The sequence below is a fragment of the Neoarius graeffei genome, chromosome 20 (genome assembly GCF_027579695.1).
Source record: "Neoarius graeffei isolate fNeoGra1 chromosome 20, fNeoGra1.pri, whole genome shotgun sequence".
Taxonomy (NCBI): domain Eukaryota; kingdom Metazoa; phylum Chordata; class Actinopteri; order Siluriformes; family Ariidae; genus Neoarius; species Neoarius graeffei.
The window spans coordinates 18,457,112-18,484,861 of NC_083588.1; the positions used below are offsets into that span (position 1 = coordinate 18,457,112).

General features: G+C 41.6%; 2 protein-coding genes across 6 annotated transcripts in view; one reads left to right on the forward strand and one right to left on the reverse strand.

Moving 5' to 3' along the window:
- Window positions 1-17,057, forward strand: part of cacng5b (calcium channel, voltage-dependent, gamma subunit 5b) — a 31,311-nt gene extending 14,254 nt beyond the window's left edge. For all 4 annotated transcript variants that reach the window (XM_060901372.1, XM_060901371.1, XM_060901373.1 and 1 more), the window contains exons 3-6: window positions 3,582-3,668; window positions 10,160-10,300; window positions 10,379-10,524; window positions 16,669-17,057. In XM_060901372.1, coding sequence (XP_060757355.1) covers window positions 3,582-3,668; window positions 10,160-10,300; window positions 10,379-10,524; window positions 16,669-16,911 — 617 coding nt within the window. In that variant the 3' untranslated portion in view covers window positions 16,912-17,057. The remainder of the gene's footprint in view (window positions 1-3,581; window positions 3,669-10,159; window positions 10,301-10,378; window positions 10,525-16,668) is intronic.
- A 6,973-nt stretch (window positions 17,058-24,030) lies between these two features.
- Window positions 24,031-27,750, reverse strand: part of cyth3b (cytohesin 3b) — a 103,744-nt gene continuing 100,024 nt past the window's right edge. For both annotated transcript variants that reach the window (XM_060901376.1, XM_060901375.1), the window contains exons 12-13: window positions 26,951-27,105; window positions 24,031-25,546 (exon numbers count right to left, since the gene is read on the reverse strand). In XM_060901376.1, the coding sequence (XP_060757359.1) occupies window positions 25,474-25,546; window positions 26,951-27,105 (228 nt within the window). In that variant the 3' untranslated portion in view covers window positions 24,031-25,473. The remainder of the gene's footprint in view (window positions 25,547-26,950; window positions 27,106-27,750) is intronic.

Below are 27,750 nucleotides of genomic sequence, written 5' to 3' on the forward strand. Positions count from 1 at the left end.
CATGTATTATTAAAAGTTCATGTTTGGCTACGCTAAAGAATGTAATACGCTTAAGAGCTCCTTTGTTTGAAGTCATTTCATTTTGGCATTTATTCATCCACATTTTACACACAACTTGCTGCGCAGTTTCATACAGGACACAGGTCTGTATTAGTTTGACCTGGAGGCCTTAAAAAATGAACCAGTTTAGGAGACAGCTTCAGCACTTCATTCAGGCAGGGATGAAAGTCTTCCGGATTTACCCGGAAATCCGGATATTTGACAAAACTCTTGAAAAGAGTTTCCTAGAGTTTTCCGAATGGAGAAATTAATTTTTCGGATTTTTCACGTTCCTAGACGCGGCGTAATATTTCGTATCGTCCTTGCATGGGCGCAGTCCTTAAATAGCCCAAACATAGTTTATTGATTAAAGGCAGGTGTTCTTTGTTAACGGCGCGCGCGCATGCCCAAGGCGCGCCTTCAGGTGCACGTGTTAAGGTGCGCAGGACTGACACCGTTCTGCGCAAGCGCAACACAATCGCACTAGAAAGCATGTTCAAGCTGCCAGTGTAACTGCAGTCTTTTTAGTTGCGAATTACAAGTATTTCCTCTTGTTGTTAATTCGCCATGGCAAAACAAGCAAAACTTTCCTCCTTCTTTTGACGTGAAGAGAGGTAAGCAATTTGTTATATATTTTTTTCCATCAATGTTGTATTTTGTGGCTTCGAAGCTAAGTTTTAGTGCTGTTTCGAGAACACAACATCAAGAAAATGTGGAAGAAACAGCAATAATGGAAGAACTGGTTTCTAAGCTGCCTAAAACTAGCAATGGTAATTATTTTTTTGTTACATAATGTACTCAGGCTGCCAGTCAGTGTGTGCCCCCCTTGAAAAATCCGAGCTACGCCCCTGATTTACATGAGAAATTTGGTATTCATTGGTGTGTTTAAATTTATGGACAATACGAACTAATGTAAACAATTGGCTTCAACTCGCATAAATATGAATTGGAAATTTTTAGTTCACGTTTTAGCTTCTGCAAACGCACAACTCTACTAAAAGATTGATAAACGAGGCTCAATGTCCCCAACGTTGAAACCTGAAAGCTTTAGAAAGTCGAACAGACCTTTTACTTTTTAACAGGACTGTTTTGGGATTTTGCTGAGTTTACCTTCAACTGTCTGATTTTTTTCAAAGTAATGAACTGTGTAGCAGGAAAATCACCGCGTTTTCTAAATGCACTCCTGAAAATTACTCATTAACTAGGGGAATTAAATGTGATATTTTTGACATTAATGTACATGAAAGAAAAAGGCTTAAAAGTTATAACTTGTTTTAGTGAAAATAAGTACTAGAATGCAGGGTTTTGCGTGTTATGTTATTAAAATATTTTTCGGGGGACGTTGCCCCCCCATCTTAGCTTGACTTTCTAAAGTTCAGGGTTTTTTTTTTTTTTTTCTTTGCTCCACTTTCATCTCTAATTCAGCTTCATATTGCCTTCACTATAAGACAGGAGTTGAAACAGGATGAGGAACTATTAAACACTACTACTGTAAATAAACTGCTTGTGGTGGGCTCGTGTCCCATCTAGGGTGTATTCCTGCCTCGTGTCCAGTGATTGACCATGATAAAGAAGGTACTGAAGATAAACTGACACAGTCACAAGTACAGTATAGACCCCTTTCACATGATGTCACCGCGCCGCGAGATTTTGTTAGGCGCCATATTGGAAGACCAAGTACATGCACTCACAATATAAAACAAAGTACGAGCGAGAGTAAAGTGACACGATGGATGATAATTCTGGTTATGTGAGTACATTACCAGCTGCAGAAAGGGCACGGTATGTGGAGAAACTCGCTGTGATTGATGGGTTTGACCCATATGATAAGACTCACGGCAAGGGAGAATGGAAACATAAGGAGGACCGGACACCAATTCTGCCATCTGTTTGCTACCCAGACATTGTAAACTATTTGTTGTTTACACCCAGTGCCTACACTCAGTGTTCGAACTATGCCGATATTTTCGGGGGGTCCCTTTTTTTCCCTTGGGGTGTGTGCTTGCGCTTGTCTCGGAGCGCGGATCTCCAAACACATGAGAAGCCTATCTTACGCACATATCACGCGGACTCCACACACGCATCGCGTCTGAAGTCATAACTCATCAGGGAAATCGTGTCCGCATTGGCATGTTCAAAAAACAACCTCGCGTCAACAATGATACCACACGCAAGAAAAAAAAAAACAGTCAGGCTACTCAACAACCAACCTGGCAGCAGTGAGCAAGCCCCAAACCATCCTAAATTATTATTATTATTATTATTATTATTATTATTATTATTATTAAATTGTAGAAGTCTGGGAGGCTTGCTCCTCATACAGTTATCAACTTGGGGCCAATTTAGCATGTTTTAAATCTGAATTTCTTGCGTTTGCTTACCTCAAAGTGTCCGCAGATCATGCACAGACTTATCCATTATATCCACAGTTTTTTGCCAAGTCTCACACAGGTTTCTTTCAAGTCTACTGTTGGGCCAATAAATCATAAATAAAACAGCTCAGATTTGTTTGCTTAAGTCGTTTGCCACTCCACTTTATTCTCGTGGGTTCACATACCGCTGCCGTTATTTCCCCCAATCACGGGTTTGTTGGTCTTCCAAAATGGCGCAGGGTCTGTTTACTTCCGGTTTCGGGTGACGTCAGTGAAAGGGGTCTATAGTGAAATTATTTTCTTCTGAGATCTCAGCTTGTTAAAAACCTGGGCTCAGGGTCTCCCATGATACAAACACCCCGGAGAGAGAGCGAGTCAAGGGCCTAGCTCAGTGGCAGTGCCGGGATTTCAACTCATAAGCTTCTGATCATTAGGCCTTGTAAATTAGGTCATCGTGAATCGATAAGTAATTAATCAATCCATCTCGTTGTGAGTAATTGTAAAGGAAACTGCAAAAAGTCATTTACAGGGGTGATAGCGTTCCGGCGCCGCGCCGGATTCTGAGATGCGCAGATAGACAGTAAAGGGAATTAGCATGATATGGAACTAGTGGGAAAAAAGTGCCGTCACGGCACGAATTAGACCCTCGGAGGGTCTAATTCGTGCCGTGACAGCACTTTTTTCCCACTAGTTCCATATCATGCGAATTCCCTTTACTGTCTATCTGCGCATCTCAGAATGACACAGGACAATGGGCGAACTAGATTTTTTTTTTTTTTCCCCAGCCACGGTACGCCGGAAATCCGGCGCGGCGCCAGAACGCTATCACCCCTGCATTTATATAGATATTGAGATTATATAGAGTGGCTGTATTAATACTTTTTTATTTTATTTTTTTAATACACGTACTTATTTAACTGATCTCACACTCAGGTTATAAGTGTGAGTAAATGTTATCTTGAGCTATTCATAAGGATTTAAAAAAAACACGGTGTTGGTTCAGTGTAGTCTCCACGGGATGACACTGTGAGTGTGTTTTGAGCATCATGATCCTGCAAATCACAATGCATTTTGAGTGTGTGAGTCAATGAGTCAGTGTTTTGACATCCTCATATGTATGCTCGTGCTCTCTCTCTCTCCTCTCTTCTGCCTGTTTTTGATTTTTACTAGGTGAGGAGATGGGTCGCTGCTTCACCATAGAGTATCTTATGCCTATGAGTGTGCAACTGACCAGTGAGTCTACAGTCAGTGTCCTGAGTAAGTGCCTTTTTATCTTTCTATACCCATGTGCAACATCTTGCTGGATGTATGGAGAAAGCTCCTATGCTCTCAGCTCATGACGTGTGTGTGTGTGTGTGTGTGTGTGTGTATACTAACTGCATTCTGATTATCCTAATTGATGGGTACGTGTAGGACTGCCTGATATAAATGAGGCTAGATGGGCTAAATCCTCCCTCTTTTAATCACCTTTTTCAATCAAGTTGCTCCCGTTAGGGGTCACCACAGTGGATTTGTTCCGCATATTTGATTCGGCATAGGTTTTGCCCTTCCTGACGCAACCCTCCCCAATCTATCTGGGCTTGGAACCGGCACGAAGTATGCACTGGCTTGTGCATCTGGGTGTTTTACCTCATCTGCATGTCTTGGAACTGTGGGAGGAAACCCACGCAGACACGGGGAGAGCATGCAAACTCCACACAGAAAGGCGCGTCGGCCGTGAGGTTCGAACCCTGAACCTTCTTGCTGTGAGATGACGGTGCTAACCACTGCACCACCATGCCACCCGAAACCCTCTCTCTTTTAATAATAATCCTTATCCTGTGCAGGGTTGCGGGCAAGCTGGAGCCTATCCCAGCTGACTATGGGCGAGAGGCGGGGTACACCCTGAACAAGTCATCACAGGGCTGACACATAGAGACAAACAACCATTCACACTCACATTCACACCTGCAGTCAATTTAGAGCCACCAATTAGCCTAAACTGCATGTCTTTGGACTGTAGAGGAAACCCACGCAGACACGGGGAGAACATGCAAACTCCACACTGAAAGGCCACTGGACTCGAACCCAGAACCTTCTTACTGTGAGGTGACAGTGCTAACCACTGTGCCACCATGATGATGATGAAGCTTTAATTTGTGCCATCCACAGCATCCTGTTTTGCTTGTAACAAATGGCTGACATTGGATTTTTCAAGTGATAGACACTGTACAGAGTGAAACACCCCCTAGATTTAGAGTCCACCGGGGCGAATCAGTTTAAGCCTGTGTTACTCTAACATCCTTATCATTAGCATCATCCACAGTGATAATCCAGTTTACTGTGTTCAATCCTGAGCTTGGGTTACTGTCAGTGCAAAGTTTCACATGTTCTCCGTGCTTGTGTGGGTTTTCTTCAGGTTCTCTGGTTTCCTACCATCTCCCAAAAACATGCAAGCACAGAGACTTAGTTGCACCTTAGTTTATTTTACCTAAATGTCTTTGGAGGACAAAGAAAAACAGATGAAGAAAGCATCATACAATTAAAGTATACAGGCTTTCGTCTAAACGGGGGAACAGGGGCGCTGCGCCCTCTTACTCTCGGCGTGCGCCCCCTTACCGACTCCGTGAAAACATCCCAGCAACACTACGTGACAATGTGTCTGATCATCAAATACGTTATAATTGCTCCAAAAATATTCCAGTCATAGTAGATACACCGCCAGACGGTGCAAAAACAATCCGAATTGGCGTTTTCCAGACCGAGGCGCCATGTTGTTTACTTGTCGCGGCTGCTCTCGCGAGATTTGACATGGGTTACATACAAGGTCAGCTGACTTGTAGAGCAAGATTTCTCGAGACTGAATGACCTTTCACCCACCGGCGCGGGAGCTTTTGACAGAAGTAGTTCGCGAGTTGTTTTTGTTGACACTTGGGCATTTAAAGATGTCATCCCGCGGCACGAAGCGGAAGAAAGCCAAAGACTGTCCGGGGCAGAAGAAGATTAGGCCAAAAAAAAAAAAAAAAAAAGTGTGTTTCCGGTAACATGAAATACTAAAATAAGGTCGGTAGGTAGGAAAGTTTTTTTTTTTTTTTTTTTTTTTTTTTATATTTTGTTCGAAAAAATTAACACAAGTAAACATCTTACAAAATAGTATTTTGGCACAGAATCCTTTATACCACACATCATAATAAAATAAGTGTTTTAAATCTTTAAACGAATAAAAAAAATATCGCGAGAGTTCGAGTTATGATCTACGGAAGCGATATTTCATGATGTTTTCATGTAATAACGTGAAAATAACATCCTAGGCTAGGCTACTTCCATTAAAAGCAGACAGCCTAGCCTAGCCTACTGTAGAACTTGGGTCGAGCAAAAACATGGCTGAATCCTGAATGACTCCTATTTGTATAAATAGGGGACTACATAGGCGGCAAAATGTAGTGTTTTTCCCTGCCATGGAAGTGCACTTGTATACTGAAAAGGAAGTAATTTGCATTACAGCCTTGAATGAGGATTCAAAATGGCGGCTCGGCTCAGTTTATGCAGGAGGGCTGATAGGAGTGGCGAAACATTTTACTTTTTATCGTTTCTTTCACAACTTGAATGCGTTGAAACAAAAAATTATGACAAACCAACACCGCTTACACTAAAATATCGAGGGAAATTTGTAATAAAAACTTTATGGTCGGCAATTTCGACACGGAAATTCTCGATCGGTCAGGTTACCGGAAACACACTATTTTTTTTAATTTGGCCTTCTTTCTTTTTCAATGTTGACAGACAATTTGTTACAATTTCCCTCTCAGATAGCCTCAGAATGTCCCATTGGAGCATTTTTCAAAGGCTTTGCGCGGCGGGGGGGACAACCAGCACACACACACACACACACACACACACACACACACACACACCCACCATGGTGAGCGCCCTCATACTAAATTTTTCTAGAAAAAACCCTGGTATAAATTGCACAAAGGGACACATGACAGAACTAGTTTGAACAAAAGAGCTGGCTAACACACAAACACAGCTTGGTGTTTATCATGCCTGCTATTGAGATATATTTTCATGGCATAATTATGGATTGAAACACTTGACATCATAAATGATTGGACACGTGAATGTTGCTTAGATGTCTTTCACTGAGTTTGTCCGTTCCTGTTTGCATTTGAAATCATTTCTGAAGATAGAACTGTGCTTGAAGTCACAACCCCATGGTGTCATAATAGTAACCGTAAGGTACTGACGGGCAGTAACATTTGTTTGACCAGAGGCCTAACATGAGTATAATACATTTAAATTGTATGTTAGATTAATATACTAGTGCATCTCAAAAAATTAGAATACCATGAAAAAGTTCCTTTTTTTTTCATAATTTAATTCAAAAAGGTAAACTTTCATATATTCTCTATTCATTACATGTAAAGTGAAATATTTAAAACCTTTTTTGTTTTAATTTTGATGATTATGGCTTATAGCTCATGAAAATCAGAAATCCAGTATCTCAAATTATTAGAATATTCCCTAAGATCAATAAAAAAAAAGGATTTACAATACAGAAATGTCCAACTTCTGAAAAATATATTCATTTATACACTCAATACTTGGTTGGGGCTCCTTTACCATGAATTACTGTATCAATGCGGTGTGGCATGGAGGTGATCAATCTGTGGCACTGCTGAGGTGTTACTGAAGCCCAGGTTGCTTTGATAGTGGCCTTCAGCGTATCTGTATTTTTGGGTCGGGTGTTTCTCATCTTCCTCTTGACAATACCCCATAGATTCTGTATGGGGTTCAGGTCAGGCAAGTTGGCTGGCCAATCAAACACAGTAATATCATGGTCAGCAAACCATTTGGTAGTAGTTTTGGCACTGTGGGTAGGTGCTAAGTCCTGCTGGAAAAGGAAATCAGCATCTCCAAAAAGCTTGTCAGCAGATGGAAGCATGAACTGTTCTAAAATCTCCTGGTAGATGGCTGTGTTGACTTTGGACTTGATAAAACACAGTGGACCAACACCAGCAGATGACATGGCACCCCAAATCATCACAGACTGTGGAAACTTCACACTGGGCTTCAAACACCTTGGATTCTGTGCCTCTCCACTCTTCCTCCAGACTCTAGAACCGTGACTTCCAAATTAAATGCAAAATGTACTTTCATCTGAAAAGAGGACTTTGGACCACTGAGCAACAGTCCATTTCTTTCTCTCCTTAGCCCAGATAAGACACTTCTGACATTGTCTCTGGCTCAGGAGTAGCTTGGTATTAGGAATGCAAAAGTTGTATCCCCTTTCTTGAAGATGTCTGTTCATGATGAGTCTTGATACACTGACACCAGCCTCAGTCCACTCCTTGTGAAGCTCTCCCAAGTTCTTGAATCAACTTTTCTTGACAATCCTCTCAAGACTGCAGCCATCCCTGTTGCTTGTGCACCTTTTCCAGCCACCCTTTTCAGCAATGACCTTTTGTGGCTTACCCTCCTTGTGGAGGGCATCAGTGATCATCTTCTGGACAACAGTCAAGTCAGCAGTCTTCCCCATGATTGTGGTTGTGTGTACTGAACTAGACAGAGAGATACACTGTGTTCATACTGTTTTACTCAAACTCGCAATGAAATATTCTAATATTTTGAGATGGTTTTTTTTATGTTTTTGTACTGTATGCCATACTGATTAAAATTAAAATAGAAAAATACTTGAAACATTTTAGTTTGTGTAATGAGTCTATAATGTATAACATTTTCACTTTCTTAAATAACCGATGGAAAATATTGAACTTTTTCACAATATTCTAATTTTTTGAGATGCACTAGTGTGTGTGTATGGGGTTTTATAGACGAGCGTTTCTCAACCTTTTTTAGTCACGCTTCACCCTTCAGAAGTATGCAAATTCTCAAGGCACCCCCATATAAAATATACGCTGACCCCGGCAGTGACGTTGTGACATGGGGAAGGGGGCCGTGAGACAAATGTTGATGATGCATGAGGCGGCGTTGATCTGCATTAGTGTAACTGTCGTTTTTTTGAGTTTTAATTTATTTCAATGTTAGAATGTATAATTTTTTGACGGCACCCCGTTTGAGAGGCTGTTCTAGGCAGACACCGAAACGCGAGTAGCAGTCTATGTGGATAGTGCCTCCTTGTGGTGAGAATCTCTGCTGCAGCTATAATTTATTCATGAAGTGTGTGGAAGAGAAGCTTCTTCCTACCAGTTAAATGTTTTGCTTGCGCACTTGTAGTCCATGTAAAGCTACTAGAAAATAAGTGACCCTTGAGGAACTCTTTCCACAGTGTACGATATGAACAAATGGCAAAGTGCAGTCTTGAATTAAGAGGGGGGGAAAAACCCTCCTGATTATACTCTGACTAAACACTACACAACTTGTTTGAAACGTCACCAACCTTACTTTTGCATAAAGTATATATTTAGTAGTGCTGTCAAGCGATTAAAATATTTAATCCTGATTAATGTCGCGACTGTCATAGTTGACTCGCGATTAATCGCAATTTAATTGCACATTTTTGTCACATGAAAAACCATTGTAATTCTCTTATCAGCATAAAAAAGTGAATGGGCTTGCTTTGTACCAATTTTTTTTTTTTTTAATTGCAGAGCATAACACGTCTTGTCACAGCCACTGACATCCATAACTTCCATATTAGATGAGAAAACCAAGGGATGAAAAATAAAGTGCATATCACTGTGAAAATAAAAAAATGTTTTATTTTACTCTTCATTAGTTTCTTTTGAAGAGAAGTATTTGCCATAAAAGAAGAAAAAAAATAACAAAAATAAAAACATTCATCATACGTTCAAAAACGTTCATCATAGCGTGGCACTCTTATCTAATTCTCACTGCTTATAACTCTACACCTACCCGGTGGAGATGAGCTGGGAAACTGAAGACTGAAGGAACAGTATTGAAAAGTATTTTTCCAGTCTCACCTGTGAAAGGTAATCCCATGTGATCTCGTTTGGACGGTAAACCTGTTGGTACAGTTAAACGCAGCACATGAATGAGGCACCTTTATTCTCGGCTACTGTCTAGATGCTATACCAGAGACGGGTGAAGAATCTCCACTTTGCCCCATCCAATTTGGCGGCGAGGATGTTTATATGTCTATGCCTTTCTCCATCACTCACACGTACTCTTATTGAAGCAGCGCGCGACAAGCCTCAACAGGAACTACGGGTGATTCGCAGGGCCAAATTAGAATTTGTGTTAACGGCACTATTTTTTTTTAATCGCGTTAAATTGAGATCGCGTTAACGCGTTATTATCGCGTTAACTTTGACAGCACTAATATTTAGGCAAAAAGCGGAGCTTCCGATGAGTGTAAAATGTGTTGGTAAATAATCCCGCTTTATTTATTTATTTATTTATTTTAAAAGCCAATTAAAAATAAACCCAGGATTTTTAAAAAAAATGTATCTTTATGTAAATATACAAATTTAGTTGTCCGGTGGTCGTGTTTGAGATACGTTGCCTTGCACTTACGATCAGATACTCTGTGGTGGTACACGTACGGACGTTGTATGGTCGCAAAAGCCATCAAAAATCGGGTCGATGCATTGCCATATTCTCTAAAGTATGCAGCTCTGCTAAAAACAATTTACAGAAATCTTCTTTTGATCTATAATTGTACATCCGAAAATATAAATAATTTTATTTTTATTTAAATGTATGTTTAGTTCATTTCAAAAGTTTTTCAACAAATATTTTGGATGCAAGTCATTTTTTTCAATAAAAGCACCTTCTTTATACAGAGGTGATCCGCACAGCCACCCCTTTCCCCCTGGTCAGCCTCTTCTTCATGTTCGTCGGCTTTATCATCAGTAACATCGGACACATTCGGCCTCACAACACCATACTGGCCTTCACTTCTGGAATCTTCTTCATGCTGTCAGGTACTGTTTGCTTTTCTATTACTTGATGTGCTCTGTATAGTTCTCCTGCACCACTCGGTCCTTCTGTCTCTCTGTCAGGACTTTCTCTGGTGGTGGGTCTCGTACTTTACATCTCCAGCATCAATGACGAGATGTTGAATAGAAATAAAAGTAATGAGGTCTATTGCAGCTACAAATACGGCTGGTCCTTTGCGTTTGCTGCTGTCTCCTTCCTACTGACCCAGGTACATGTCTGCACTATTACTCTGCTCTTTTCTAGATGACTTTCCATTGATTGGGATCAAAATTGTTCTGAGCAAAGCTCCACAGTGAAAGCAAGATTATTTAATGTCATGGCTATTCCATGGTTTAAGCTGCATAATCGAGCTAAGAGATGAATAAATAAATGAAATTTAAATTATAAGAGATTTAGAAAATAACTGAAGAACTGTTGCCATCTCTGTACTGTGAACGCATTCTTTCTTTCTAATGTTCGATGGGAATTTCGAATGTCATTGCCTTAAGTCAGGTTTACTCAGAGTTTTAGAATCTCGAATAAAATCCACATATGTTCTTAGAATATATCTCATCTCATCTCATTATCTGTAGCCGCTTTATCCTGTTCTACAGGGTCGCGGGCAAGCTGGAGCCTATCCCAGCTGACTACGGGCGAAAGGCGGGGTACACCCTGGACAAGTCGCCAGGTCATCACAGGGCTGACACATAGACACAGACAACCATTCACACTCACATTCACACCTACGGTCAATTTAGAGTCACCAGTTAACCAAAGGCAGCTGGGCCATAGAAGGTTCATGCTGCACGCTACACGCGTGTAAAGAAAAGTGGACAAACGTAGCATGACTTGCTCTGGGCCATAGAACGGCGTTCACGTTGCACGCTGCACACTTCACGCGTGAAGCGAGAAATGAACATGCACACTTTTTTTTTCTAGGCATGAAGATGGAAATTCCAGTCAATGCATGCACGACCCCAAGGTCACCGCCGCGCCAGCCAATCAGAACGGGTCTAGGGAGATAAAATGGACGACTACCGAGAAAAGTTGAAGTTTAATGGCCCAGGGTCCGGTTCTTCATGTGAACGTGTAGCGTGCAGCGTGAACCTTCTATGGCCCAGCTGCCTAACCTGCATGTCTTTGGACTGTGGGGGAAACCGGAGCACCCGGAGGAAACCCACACGGACACGGGGAGAACATGCAAACTCCGCACAGAAAGGCCCTCGCCGGCCACGGGGCTCGAACCTGGACCTTCTTGCTGTGAGGCGACAGCGCTAACCACTACACCACCGTGCCGCCCTTCTTAGAATGAATATATATATATATATATATATATATATATATATATATATATATAAATAAATAAATAAATAAAACAAATATTAGGGAAATATGTACTGTCATATCAATTGCTATACTGGAAATGTTGGAGGTTTTTATTCCTGAATTTCCACTCGCTGAACCCAAAGTTACAGTGTGTTGAAAAGCCGCACCCATATATATGCGCCTGTTCCAAAACCATTGGTTTTAACATGGGCTTGGTGTTGTTATAACCACCACTCTTCTGGGAAGGGTTTCCACTAGACTTTAGAACATGGCTGTGGGGATTTGTGCTCATTCAGATACAGTGGTGCTTGAAAGTTTGTGAACCCTTTAGAATTTTCTATATTTCTGCATAAATATGACCTAAAACACCATCAGATTTTCACACAAGTCCTAAAAGTAGATAAAGAGAACCCAATTAAACAATTGAGACAAAAATATAACACTTGGTCATTTATTTATTGAGGAAAATGATCCAATATTACATATCTGTGAGTGGCAAAAGTATGTGAACCTCTAGGATTAGCAGTTAATTTGAAGGTGAAATTAGAGTCAGGTGTTTTCAGTCAATGGGATGACAATCAGGTGTGAGTGGGCACCCTGTTTTATTTAAAGAACAGGGATCTATCAAAGTCTGATCTTCACAACACATGTTTGTGGAAGTGTATCATGGCACGAACAAAGGAGATTTCTGAGGACCTCAGAAAAAGCGTTGTTGATGCTCATCAGGCTGGAAAAGGTTACAAAACCATCTCTAAAGAGTTTGGACTCCACCAATCCACAGTCAGACAGATTGTGTACAAATGGAGGAAATGCAAGACCATTGTTACCCTCCCTAGGAGTGGTCGACCAACAAAGATCACTCCAACAGCAAGGCATATAATAGTCGGCAAGGACCCCAGGGTAACTTCTAAGCAACTGAAGGCCTCTCTCACATTGGCTAATGCTAATGTTCATGAGTCCACCATCAGAACACTACTGAACAACAATGGTGTGCATGGCAGGGTTGCAAGGAGAAAGCCACTGCTCTCCAAAAAGAACATTGCTGCTCGTCTGCAGTTTGCTAAAGATCATGTGGACAAGCCAGAAGGCTATTGGAAAAAATTTTTGGATGGATGAGACCAAAATAGAACTTTTTGGTTTAAATGAGAAGCGTTATGTTTGGAGAAAGGAAGACACTGCATTCCAGCATAAGAACCTTATCCCATCTGTGAAACATGATGGTGGTAATATCATGGTTTGGGCCTGTTTTGCTGCATCTGGGCCAGGACGGCTTGCCATCATTGATGAAACAATGAATTCTGAATTATACCAGCGAATTCTAAAGGAAAATGTCAGGACATCTGTCCATGAACTGAATCTCAAGAGAAGGTGGGTCATGCAGCAAGACAATGACCCTAAGCACACAAGTCATTCTACCAAAAACGGTTAAAGAAGAATAAAGTTAATGCTTTGGAATGGCCAAGTCAAAGTCCTGACCTTAATCCAATTGAAATGTTGTGGAAGGACCTGAAGCGAGCAGTTCATGTGAGGAAACCCACCAACATTCCAGAGTTGAAGCTGTTCTGTACGGAGGAACGGGCTAAAATTCCTCCAAGCCGGTTGATCAGTCCTGCACACAGTTACCAGAAACGTTTAGTTGCAGTTATTGCTGCACAAGGGGGTCACACCAGATACTGAAAGCAAAGGTTCACATACTTTTGCCACTCACAGATATGTAATATTGGATCATTTTCCTCAATAAATAAATGACCAAGTATAATACTTTTGTCTCATTTGTTTAACTGGGTTCTCTTTATCTACTTTTAGGACTTGTGTGAAAATCTGATGATGTTTTAGGTCATATTTATGCAGAAATATAGAAAATTCTAAAGGGTTCACAAACTTTCAAGCACCACTGTATGAGCATTATGGAAGTTGGCCACTTGTATCAAGCGAGAAGGCCTGACTTGTTTGACTTTTGAGTCTGGTTTCTTCTCAAGGTCTCTTCATCATGTCACAGGAAGTTTGTCCTTGCCTCGGTCACTTCTGGTTTTCTCATTAGGTGAATAATTCTGGATGTGGATTTCTGTAAAGCTGCGTTGTGACCATGTGTATTGCTCAAAACACAATAGAAATAAAACAATCAAATTAAATCATTTCAACTCAAGTAGTGGGGCGGCACGGTGGTGTAGTGGTTAGCGCTGTCGCCTCACAGCAAGAAGGTCCAGGTTCGAGCCCCGTGGCCGGCGAGGGCCTTTCTGTGCGGAGTTTGCATGTTCTCCCCGTGTCCGCGTGGGTTTCCTCCGGGTGCTCCGGTTTCCCCCACAGTCCAAAGACATGCAGGTTAGGTTAACTGGTGACTCTAAATTGACCGTAGGTGTGAATGTGAGTGTGAATGGTTGTCTGTGTCTATGTGTCAGCCCTGTGATGACCTGGCGACTTGTCCAGGGTGTACCCCGCCTTTCGCCTGTAGTCAGCTGGGATAGGCTCCAGCTTGCCTGCGACCCTGTAGAACAGGATAAAGTAGCTAGAGATAATGAGATGAGATGAATGAACTCAAGTAGCCAATCAGTTAAGCTTAGAGCGAAAATGATGTAATGTAACCATAAACAAAGGATTTTAATACTTTTATGATAATTTAATACTAGATTTTGGTGGCATGGTGGTGCAGCTGTTAACCGAAAGGATAGTGGTGGGGTGGCACAGTGGTGTAGTGGTTAGCAATGTCGCCTCACAGCAAGAAGGTTCTGGGTTTGAGCCCAGTGGTCAACGAGGGCCTCCCTGTGTCTGCGTGGGTTTCCTCCAGGTGCTCCGATTTCCCCCACAGTAACATGGGGCAGCCTTGGGCTGAAGTGCCCTTGAGCAAGGTATCGAGCCCCTAACTGCTCCTCGAGTGCTGTAGTATGTCTGACCACTACTCTGGGTGTGCGCGCGCACACTGTTTCAGATGGGTTAAATGCAAAGGATGAATTTCACTGTGCTTGGGTGTGCATGTGACAGGTTTCTTCTTTCAGTTGGTGAGCACTGCTGCCTTACAGCAAGAAGGTTCTGGGTTTGAGCCCAGTGGCTGATGGGGGCCTTTCTTTTGCCCCTTTTCCACCAAAGCAGTTCCAGGGCTGGTTCGGGGCCAGTGCTTAGTTTGGAACCGGGTTTTCTGTTTCCACTGACAAAGAACTGGCTCTGGGGCCAGAAAAACCGGTTCCAGGCTAGCACCAACTCTCTGCTGGGCCAGAGGAAAGAACCGCTTATGTCAGCGGGGGGGCGGAGTTGTTAAGACCAACAACAATAACGACTGCGAAAGATCGCCATTTTTAAGCGACAAGAAGCAGCAGCTGTACAAACGCAACGTCATCCATTATTATTATTGTTGTTCTTGTTGTTGCTGCTGCTTCTTCCGCGTTGTTTTTGCTTCGATATTCGCGCCAAGGTTTATGCAAACGTAGCGACATAACTGACGTATACAGCGACGCAATGATGTATACAGCGACGTAATGACGTGTCTTCTCTTAGCACCGCGAGCTATGGAAAAGCAAGCTGGTTCTCAGCTGGCTCGCAAGTTGAATGAGTTGTGCACCAGCACCAGCCCCGAACCAGCCCTGGAACTGATTTTGTGGAAAAGGGGTATATGTGGAGTTTGCATGTTCTCCCTGTGTCTGCAGTAGGGTGCATCAGTTGCCCCCTAAAAATGAAAAGTTCCTCCGATCATGATGCATTTTTGTTTTTATGTTCCTTTTGGTAAGAAACCACACTGAGTGAAAATATTTTGACAAAATTCAAAAGTTTAATGGTGGCACCAGGAGCTCAAAGTTATGGAAAAAGCTGCTATTTTATGACTTTTATGACAAAATTTTGATCACTTTTCATGAAACATTATGGCACCTTATAGAGTATACGGTACCAAATATCTTAGATACACATTTTTAGTACATATTCTAAATATATTATCAAGCACAGTTTGAGTTTTAGCTGTTCATTGAATCATTGTTCAACTACTTTTAAACAATACAAATGTATTATGAATCACATTAATGCTTCTCAATCCCTTGCAAAGGTTCTTAACATGATCTCTGGCTCACAAGAAATCAATAAATGGAGTCCAACATTGTGATTCAAACCTTACGCGAAAACATAAAATAAGCGTTTTTTGGCAAAAAAAAAAATGAACCTCATGGTGCCACCATTAGACTTTTGAATACGGTCAAAAAAAATTTTACAGGATGTCTTTATTGGTGAAAAGGAACACCCAAACAAAAATGCATCAGATTTTATGAAAGTGAGGGCAACTGATGCACCCTAGTCTGCAGGGGTTTCCTCTGAGTGCTCCATACCTCCCACAGTCCAAAGACACATGGTTAGGTTAACTGGCTACTCTAAATTGCCCGTGTGTGTGTGTGTGAATGGTTGAGAGGAGAAAATCTCTATAATAATCCAGTAGAAGGCAACGGGAAACTACTACTGTAATTCTTCCCGAGAGACTTTGATGGCTGATGCCATCAGAGCAGCCACGTCACTGCAGTGATGTACCAGATAGATAGAATACTATATTTTAACACTTATTAAATTCAATTCTAAGTTTCCTCAGGAAAAGTTTAAAAGAAAAAAAAGAAAAAACAGGTGGGCGGCACGGTGGTGTAGTGGTTAGCGCTGTCGCCTCACAGCAAGAAGGTCCGGGCTCAAGCCCCGTGGCCGACGAGGGCCTTTCTGTGTGGAGTTTGCATGTTCTCCCCGTGTCCGTGTGGGTTTCCTCCGGGTGCTCCGGTTTCCCTCACAGTCCAAAGACATGCAGGTTAGGTTAACTGGTGACTCTAAATTGACCGTAGGTGTGAATGTGAGTGTGAATGGTTGTCTGTGTCTATGTGTCAGCCCTGTGATGACCTGGCGACTTGTCCAGGGTGTACCCCGCCTTTCGCCCGTAGTCAGCTGGGATAGGCTCCAGCTTGCCTGCGACCCTGTAGAAGGATAAAGCGGCTAGAGATAATGAGATGAGAAGAAAAAAAGGTAAAATATAGGAACTGGGGTATGTACTGTAAAAGAAACCTGTTCAGCTTGTTTGTGTTTTTCTGTTCAGAGCGCCGGTGTCATGTCAGTCTACCTGTTTACTAAGCGCTACACGGCTGAGGAGCTGTACAGGCCGCGTGCAAGCTTCTACCGGCCGCGTCTCAGCAACTCCTCCGAGCACTCAACTCAGTTCCTGCAGCGCCGGCACAGTCCCTCAGACATCTCCAGTGAGGCCTCGTTCCAAATGAACAACAGCTACCCAGCCCTGCTCAAGAGCCCCGAGTATGAACAGGTCTCCTTCTCACTCTGCTAAACCCAGACAGATGTGAAGGTAGACAGGGGGATAAATGACCGACTGGCTGGGCAGGTGGACGGAAGTCATTTCGGAAAGGAATTTGCTTTATGAGTGATTCCACGCTTATGGGTACTGAAATGGGGACATGAACTTATTTTTAAAAATTCACCTAAAACCATTTCTTTTTTTACCATCAGGTCACAAAACATGTAATCTTTAATGAATGATATGTTAAAAGATAACTTTAATTTTCTGAGATGTAATAAAAACATATTTATATGCCAAAGTCAAGCCTATGAGTTCCAAAATGATGTCTGTTACATTACTTCTGTTACGATTGTCCATCTCGCGTCTGTTACAAATTAATCACAATCTAGCTATATACCATGTTAATCTTATTGAAAGAATGTGTATGTTTATTCTGCTACACATGTTTATTAATTATATTTGCTAAAACGTCACCTTCCTATGTTTCAAAAAGTAATTCTACATTGTTAAAATTGAGAATATATATGTCCACAACACTTCTGTTACATTCTGACTTTGGCATATAAATATGTTTTTATTACATCTCAGAAAATTAAAGTTATCTTTTAACATATTCATTAAAGATTACATGTTTTGTGACCTGATGGTAAAAAAAGAAATGGTTTTAGATGAATTTTTAAAAATAAGTTCATGTCCCCATTTCAGTACCCATAAGCGTGGAATCACTCTTATAAGATGTAGGTTTTAAACTGTTTAAATTCTAAGCATTAATATGATATAACTGTTTTAGTTTTGCTGACTTCATAATGATGCTGTGAGTCTGAAATCAGTATTGTGAATAAGTCTGGTTCACCAGCAGGGGGCAGAAAAGTGTTACTGCTCACCTGCTCTTAGTGCCAAAATTCAGGACCAACCACAAAGACAAGATTAAATTATAACTGATTATTTGTAGATATTCATGTTGTTCAACAATATAAGTAAATAATTTCATTACCTTCTACCTGCTGCCCCAGCTTGTAGGTGGTAATCAGTAACAGCTGCAGTGTACAGTATGGTGTCTGCATTTGCTTTCCAGCTCCATCTGCTCACCTTGATAATGAGTCTGTGAAAAATCTGTTAAATTGCACTTGTGTATGACTTCAGTGCAAAGATAGGGTATCAAAAATAAGACGCATGATAGTAGTAGCAAAAAGGTAATCCTGGGCCTGTCTTTTAGTAAAGTTGTGTGTAAATGTGTTCATAGGCTACACTAAATTCTCCCCAGATTTACAAACGTTTCAATGACCCTGAAGTTCTTCATGTTAAAGTGTGTCTGTTGTTGAGTCGCCTGGTTTGATATGAGAATGGAGGAAAAAGACCTTTACGCTGGACCCAGGTGATCAGGCACATCATGCAATGTGTATTGTTTCTCTGTGTCTGGCCTGATGTTTCCTACACCGATGCACGTAATTTGGCCTAATTTGGAAGAATTTGATAAGGAGCTCAATCATGGCACCCAGAAAACTAGGGATATGACGTAGGGCTGCACAATTAATCGAATTTAATCGAAAATCGCGATTTTAGCTGCCACGATTAAATTAAATGAAAATCGCGATTTATTTCTATTTAAAATGCGAGCTCTGCTGCATATCTGATCAAGCACTTTTTGACCAGTACTCCACCAAACCATTAGGGGGCGAACCGACGCATGTAAGGTTTCATTACTCCGCCTAAATAAATAAGCAATCAAGCCAAGTGCACAGAGCTTCAGTGCAGCGGTATCTTCAAGGGGTGATAGCGTGAGAGTAGGTAACAGATTGAGGTGAGAGAGAAAAGCTAACTATGTCGGAACAACAGACTATTTAGCACTGGAGGCAATGCTGTGACCTGCCTTCGCTCATGTTTAAAGCCAGAGCATGTTGATAGGCTGGTCTTTCTAGCTAAAAACTTGTAGGTCTCAGTATAATGCTATGTAATTGTTGCAATTGAGTTTTCAGTTCCTTCATCCTTTGGTAATTTCTTGGAAAAATTTCATTTATTTGTCATTTGGAAATCAGAATTTCTCTTAAATTTCATTCTGCACTGAAAGCTGTTCATATTGTTTGTTTGAATATAGTGAAATAAAATTTAAGTGATTTCCCTAACATCAAGAATAATCGTGATTAATAATCGTGATTACAATTTTGATCAAGATAGTCATGATTATCATTTTTCCCATAATCGTGCAGCCCTAATATGACGTACTGTAAGTTAAATCAGGGGTTCTTAAAGTGCATATTCTGGACCAATTTCTTTTCTTTTTTATATGAAAGAATGTCCCTTTACACACTCATCCAGAAGGGTAATTTTGCACAAGGCCATCTGTCTACAGCAGAAAAAAAATAAAATAACAAAACGCCTCTGGAAAAATCCCAAGGGAGTCTGGAGCCAGATTCGTGATGTTACCTGCGGAAGTGCCAGCAGGCTGCGCGAGCTTGCACGGTTTCAGTGCACAGCCTGTGTAGACCAAGCGCTCCCGTTTCTCTCTCATTGTCCGGTCTTTTGGAAAACGATAAGTACTAATCCCATCAAAATTGGTGTTGCTACACCCTCCTACGCTACATCTCTTAACCATTTTAATAATTCAGTGTTCTCCACTATCGTTAATGACTCGGCGGCCCGCAGAGTCATAACGGCTAGAAGAGCTATTACCGCCAACTCATAAATGCGCCGCCGAGCTTTAATTTTTGGCTGCCCAGTCAAAAAAAGTAAAAGTTTACTTCAAAGAAAAGTAAAAAAAACCACGCCAATACAAACACCAAAGTAATTCTCTGGTCACAGATCGTTGATGCGCTTTACTTTACAATAAGTTCAACAGAGGCCCTTAACGCTTGCCCGCTCGCTTGTCACTACGCATGTGTAGTGCGGCGACAGAGGAGTGCGTGTCAGTTAAGTGGCTCCGATTGCCTCAGACTTCTGAGAGGAGTACGGTGGAAAGAAAAGACACATACTGTACATCAAATGAAAGGTAATTTTGTGTAGAATTCAACTAAAAACAAATATTCTATTCAATAAACCTTTCAGTAACGGAGTGACAAAATAAATGTAAAGTCGGCTCCCAATGTCAGAAGATTTTGCACAAAAGCAGCTACTTGCGAAATAAATAACATGCAACTTAGATGCCAGGAAATGGCATCTGAGGGGTTTCTTATTTCAAAATTTTCTGGTGCAAGGGGGGACACCCCCCTCGCGAACCCCCCGCCGACGGCTGCTCAATACTACCGCCGAGCTGTAACTTCAGGTAGTAGAGAACACTGTAATAAAAAAAAAAAAAGTGATAATGTTGAAGAAATTTGCAGAAAACCACCAGGTCGTTTTCTCATAAACAAACCAGCGCTGACGTAGGATTCAGAGGGAGGCGTCCCGCACGTGACGTCACGAAAATCAACGTTTCCCGGGAAATCCAAATGGCAAGTTTTTTCAGAGGCGGACCAATTCAACTCAAATGGCTTGATTTCAACTGAATTTTTCTGGTATTGCGCAGGGTAAAAAGAAAAATTGCATAAAATGCAAAATGTTACAGATATTTGACCAAAGTGTAATATAAAATAGGAGAATTACATTGATCTTACTCCTGAATTTACCCGTGATATGCACTTTAACCTTTTCTGCTTTAAGGCCCACCTATTCATACTTGTAGCCAATCGGGGCCCATTAAAAAAAGATCACCGATTATTTTGGCTTATCTATTCTATGAGAATCTAATAATCTATTGTAATGTGTATTAACGGAATGCAGCGTCACTTCCTGTTACAGATGGGAGCCCAGGAATTAAATAAACGCAATAAAAACAAACTGTTTAATTGTAGGTGTTGTGTTTAAAACTGTACGGCTGTGCCAGAATCCAAACCATGCATGCAGGACATTCTCAGTCAAAAGGGATTAATGATCCAAAAGTGGAGTCTGGTCCATTAACACAAGGACTTATTGCCATGTTTGTGTCCAGAAAACAAGCAAGTTATTAAAACCACTGAGTGGGATTAGATCCTTACACACCAACACAGGATTTTTCCTTCAAGATGGAAAATTATCCATCCGTTTAGTTCCCCAACATCTTAGACTACCTGATGCTGCAGACATCGTTCTACACAGACAAACAGATGAAAACCTGGAAGAGCATGGCGGCGTACAACTTTTTATACGTGGCTGGGTTAAAGATCTGGGAATCGGGACACTACAAGAGAGACGGTAGTAGACAGATCTAAGTGCAGGAAGAGTGTTTATTAGCAGGTGTGATATTTACAAAAGCAGAATCATAAAGCAGAGTATTTAAACATGGCTATAAACAAACGTGACGATGCTTCGCAAAGCCTCTGTGAAAACAGCGTCCATATCTGCGCATGCGCTCAAATCAGTATCAAGCGTTTCCCATAACGACTAGGTCCCAAGCGAGCACAGCCTCTCGAGTCGCACCAGACTCGAGCGCGCAAAGGCGTGACAGTTAAGTGTTCACCTGCTGTGTGACCACAACTTTTAGCTCACGTGTAGATCACCGTGCATCGCCACCAAAATGCCTCATTTTCATCGATAACCCATCGCGTGACCGTAGCTTAATGTGATGTCAGATGCGTACCCTACTACGAGTAAAAATTAGCTTCAATTTGGAAAAAAAACTGGTTGAGAAACACTGGGTTAAAGCATACCAGATCAGTTACTTGTCACTCTTTGAAATCGGACAGTACCAGGAAACCCAAGCAGTGATAACCTTGGACAGACTAAGGAACGGTGCAAGATTGTTAGTGCTGGCTTTAAAGTGTACAGCATTTAGAGACCAGATGTACAAGCAAGCTTTCATCCTCTGGAAAAAAAAAAAATCAGACCAATCTCTAAATATGTTCTCTCTTAAACATGCCATGCTCTATATTTTTTAGTAGCCTAAAGCCAGCTGAGCCATTGTGGAAACCAGCCTGTCCTCATTTAATACAGTTCATATTTCTTCTGTGTTCACTGAATGACTATTTTTTTTGTCGTCCAAATTGATAGAAATATTAAATATGAAAATAAAGTAAGCCAACATAAAGCCAACTCAGGAGCTGTACTATGATACAGGTGTTTTTCTGAGAAGGGTTTTTATAAATACTACACTGTGGGTGAGTTCAAAGCTGGGTGGGTGAGGGTTTTGTCCCGTCCCTCCCCACCCACCCAAAGTGCTGTATGAAATCAGTCCGATAATCTGATAAGCTTAGCCAGTATTAAAACAAGGCCAATATTAAACATGGAGCAAAATTGTGTCTGGGAATTTTTTTTTAAGATTAGGTTTATTGTCTGCATTGTGGTGTCGGTCACCGAAGGACCAGTTTGGGCTCCGGTAGATAGAATGCTCCAAAATATTCCTTTTCACAGAAGCAAAAAAAAGGAAAAATATTCGATTGTTAACGTTAGCGCTGTCGCCTCACAGCAAGAAGGTCCGGGTTCGAGCCCCGTGGCCGGCGAGGGCCTTTCTGTGTGGAGTTTGCATGTTCTCCCCGTGTCCGCGTGGGTTTCCTCCGGGTGCTCCGGTTTCCCCCACAGTCCAAAGACATGCAGGTTAGGTTAACTGGTGACTCTAAATTGACCGTAGGTGTGAATGTGAGTGTGAATGGTTGTCTGTGTCTATGTGTCAGCCCTGTGATGACCTGGCGACTTGTCCAGGGTGTACCCCGCCTTTCGCCCGTAGTCAGCTGGGATAGGCTCCAGCTTGCCTGCGACCCTGTAGAACAGGATAAAGCGGCTAGAGATGATATGAGATGAGATTCAAATGTTAACACCATTCATAGCAGTGAAATATATTCCAACGTATCTGTATTTATTTGTTTTGAGTTCGCCTCACTCGAGATTAAGTAGTTTATTTTACTGTTCACAAATTCAGATATCTGAGCAGTCAAATTCAATTTACAACCGTGTTAATTATCCGGGATCCCCAGGGACAGGCAAACACAGTCAACAGCCTTGAACAAAATGAACGAATATCCGTGTCCCTCATTCCACACTCAAGTAAAACTACTTTGAATTTCAAGGAGATTAATTCAAAACAAATGCAGCTGTGTGGTTTTCAGAGTAACATATTAAAATACGAGTTCAGTGGTGTTTAAACTGAATTGCTAATAATACGAACACTAAAAATACCAAGAACCTGATACTGAAAAACTTTTTGCATCCATAGCTTTTTATAGATGATTATTTCTATTCATATCCATATGTGAATGGGTTCAAAGGAACAGTCTACCGTACTTCCATAATGAAATATGCTCTTATCTGAATTGAGACGAGCTGCTCCGTACCTCTCCGAGCTTTGCGCGACCTCCCAGTCAGTCAGACGCGCTGTCACTCCTGTTAGCAATGTAGCTAGGCTCAGTATGGCCAATGGTATTTTTTGGGGCTGTAGTTAGATGCGACCAAACTCTTCCGCGTTTCTCCTGTTTACATAGGTTTATATGACCAGTGATATGAAACAAGTTCAGTTACACAAATTGAAACGTAGCGATTTTCTATGCTATGGAAAGTCCGCACTATAATGACAGGCGTACTAACACCTTCTGCGTGCTTTGGCAGCGCATTGATACGGAGCTCAGATATCAATGCGCTGCCGAAGCGTGCAGAAGGTGTTAGTACGCCTGTCATTATAGTGCGCACTTTCCATAGCATAGAAAATCGCTACGTTTCAATTTGTGTAACTGAACTTGTTTCATGTCACTGGTCATATAAACCTATGTAAACAGGAAAAATGCGGAAGAGTTTGGTCGCATCTAACTACAGCCCCAAAAAATACCATTGGCCATACTGAGCCTAGCTACATTGCTAACAGGAGTGACAGTGCGTCTGACTGCGTCTGACTGACTGGGAGGTCGCGCAAAGCTCGGAGAGGTACGGAGCAGCTCGTCTCAATTCAGATAAGAGCATATTTCATTATGGAAGTACGGTGGACTGTTCCTTTAATAAATATTAAAAATGAAAGTGTACTTTGTAAAATAATTAGGCCTGTGTTTTTGCCAATTAGTTTTGGAAATTTATGTTCATACTGTCTGAATCCATTTTGATTTTATTCTTTGCTTGTTTTTCACTTCTATACATACCCCAGGACTGTTCTACTACGAACTACTATAGGTTTGAGATGTTGATTGTGTGCAAAATGAATGTGGGCACTCCATCAGATTCAGGGTTAAAGCTTTATGATTATTTTATGGTAATGACGAATAGCTTTTACAGTCATATAAAAATTAATGTATAGCTTCACAGGGCAACAGAAGATAATATTCCACCCTGGGCTAGAGCTCTTATCTTACAAATACATATAAATCAACATTTTATCATTATAATAATAATAATAATTCTGAATCACGTGACATGACGGCAATATAAAGCTGCCAATAGAAGTTTCCCGAACCATAGCTGTAGTGATTTTATATGCAGTAATTCATACATACACAAAGAGGACAACTGTTTACAGTATTTACACATAACTTAAGTCCATAGTATCGGCAATTACAGGTCAAACGTTTCACAGAGAAAATAAATATAAAAAGATATTCACTTGTGTTTGTAAAGGGAACATAAAGGCAAGCAAAGTTTTAGCTTTTAACGGGGATAAACATTCACAACACATCAATACACTGTCAAACTTCTACATCAAGAGTCTCAGAGTAAAGAGCTGATCTAGGATCCATCTTGTCCATATAATCAGAAACAAGAATAGATTAAAGGCCGATCCCAGATCAGTACTTGTACACTGACTAGAGTGATACATGTGGCTCGAGGCCCCCGGAGGTCAAACCAATAGAAAACTCCATAAAACCGACATTTGTGTCGCGATATCTTCAGGTCACACAGACCTCGGCCCTGTGGTGTCTCTTAACGCTCATTTCTCAGGACAAAACAAAACTTAAACTCGCTGGCACCAGCCCATTTACAAAGAAAGCTAAAAGGATGCAAAAGCACCCCTGTACTCGGTCTACAAATTAAAGAAATATCAGTCCAGCTGACTTAAGACTGCCACATAGTGTTAAATTTCATTCCCACATTTATATTAGAAACCTTTCAAGTTTTTATGCCGTTTCTCTTGAACAAATTGCACAGACAAACTCGTTCAGCACCATAGTGAGATGATAGTCTATGTCAGATAGATTTACAGTGAAATGTCAACGTAGGATATAACGTGTGGATGATTGGAGTACGCTGTAGCTCATTGGTCATTAAAGAAACATCTTACAATAAGAGCTTATATTTACTTGATGATAATAAATAACAGCTACTGGACACCAGTTCATTTCCATAATCCTAACTGGCTCCAGCCTGCCGTTCTTACTAATCGTATGAGCAAAGTGGCGCTTTAGTGACTGGGCATAGATTGAGGTCTGAACGCGTTGGGATTTCATGGTTGAATCGTGCCAATCCGTAATGCTCTGTCCATGTGTGCGTGCGCGCCGACATCCATGCAAGTGCAGGGAAAACAGCAGCGGCCACATCTTGCTCTTATACATGGAGGGAAAACGGAGCGAAATAAGGGATGATGGGCTTAAATTGTAGAGAATCAGCCCTCGTGACAAAGTCCTACACTGCTGATGTCACAAGACCTCATGCATGGCGACGAGCCACTCATCACTTCTTGTTGGCGATGCGGCGTTTCCTGGTAGCCAGCATGTCGTAGAAGGGATCCCTGCTGATGCTGGCTCTGAGGAAACAGATGAAAAGCGAAGCCATCAATTATGGGCAAAAAGGGAGGGAAAGCAGAGACTTGAGCATCTTTGATATGGAAATGCAAGCACGTTTCTACAAACCCCTGCTTTAACTAGAGAGAAAGGTTTGTTCAGTGGCCTAGTTAGGTTTCTATGGTTTCTGAAGTTAACCCACCTCTCCTCTGAGTTGGAATCAATCCAGCTGAAGAAGTGTGCTCCCCCCCCCCCTTCTTTGGTGTTAAACAGTAAGCACCCTGACGCACTTAAACCGGCCTGAACAGCAGAGATGTGGCCTACAAAAGAGCCCCGATTCATGAGCGCTCCAGTTTTCACGGCCCAAAAATCCTGTTATGAGCTACTCCTCTGCTAAGGAGAAAATAATGCACTGAACTTCATTAGCATTAGCAGACAGATTAGCTGAAACGGATGGCATGTGAGAGCTGGGTCTGCTGGTGCTCGAGCTCTCTGTGTGTCTCCACCATGGTGCTATACATACTGACTAATCGCCTCACTCATTCTGGCAGGAAAAACCCATGAGAAGTATGGCGTTGTGGAGCAAGTGCTGTGAGTGCATTCTGTCCCCCCCCCCCCAAAAAAAAAAATCAACCTGATCGCATGCATAAGCAACCCCTCCACTGCGTCGGTCACCCTTTAACGGAGAACCGAAGTCATTTTTAAACTTGCTTTATTTCTTAATTAACGTGTTATTCAATTACGTTTTCGGTTTTAGTAACCTTATATCATGACTCATATTGGCAATTAAATATCATACTTATCAGCCTATTCGGTTTTTAGCCATGTTGAATTTAGTTCGTTTGGTCCACAGCAGGCGTTGTTTATCCGCTCGATCTTCACGAGACTTGTGCGAGACTTCTAAACGTTAAGTGTCAGCCAGGTGTCAGTGCCGCCATTTTGAAAACTGTTTTCCAAACGAAATATTGTACAGAAACGAGTTTAAATGATGATTACTGTCTACTTTTTTTCAAACTTTCCTGATCGCTATCAAAACAAACAAAACTTCCGGCTTGATTACATCAGCGTTCGAAAGAGGGCGCGCATGTCTTTTGATAACGTTGGCAGATGTCAGTCACTTTGATTTCCGCTGTACGTTTTACCTCCGTCCTACGATGTCTCGCACAGGTCTCAACGAATCTCGTTTACGGCCGTTGCTTTGACATATGGACTGATATATATATTACATAGCGTATTTCAAACACTCATAACTTGCTATAGCAGTGACAGAAACGCATTCCTATATTTAATAAAATGAGAAATAGAATTTTGATTAAAAATTTTGCCTTCAGTTCTCCTTTAACTGCTGCTAGTTACGTTAATATAAATGACACCGTTCTCTATCTTTTTTAAGGAGGGAAACTGGTGGTCATGTTACAGTTACTTACTTTATAGATTTGATCCACTCCTCTTTCTCCTCTGGTGTGGGGGCTGATATCCTGTAGACCACATGGTTCCCTTCCACCACTCGACCATCAGCCTCCGTCTTGCATGCTTTGATCACCTGACCCTTGTGACTCGGGTTGTAGAGCTCAAAACAGTTCTGGGGAGGAAAAAAGGGTGTTTGGTTGTAGGTATTAAAGTGCTGATGACACGTTTTTGACATCTTTGGCGATGTTTTATAACAAAGTAATTCCCGATGATCCATATATTAATTCACGAAGGCGCCTATTTTACAAGTTATGATAAAAAAACGCGGCTATTTGGGCAAATTTGACGGGGCTGCAGCACCCAGGAGACGAAAGAGGAGGAGGAGCTATATGACGTCAGCGAAAGAACCTTCCTCCTAACTTACCAGTTTGTTGTTGATGCGACAGGTGTTCAGTTTGTCATTATTATTATACATTTTTTATATATATATTAGTTATTATGCCTTCACGTTGTGTTGCCGGCTTTTGCTCCAAAACCTACAAGGATGGGGTAAGTTTATTCAAGTTTCCCAAAGATCCCGAGCTGCATGCGAAGTGGGTGAAGCAAGTCAGGCGCACTCGTGACAAGTGGGAGCCCTCACCAACATCCGTCCTGTGCTCTGAACACTTCGATTTGGATTGTTTTGACACCCTTCCCAGCTTAAAGGAATCTCTTGGGTGTTCAGTTCAGCACAAACGTGTGTTACTACCATCAGCAGTGCCTACACAGTGTTGCCAGATTGGGAGGTTTCCCGCCCAGTTGAGCAGTTTCAAGTGCA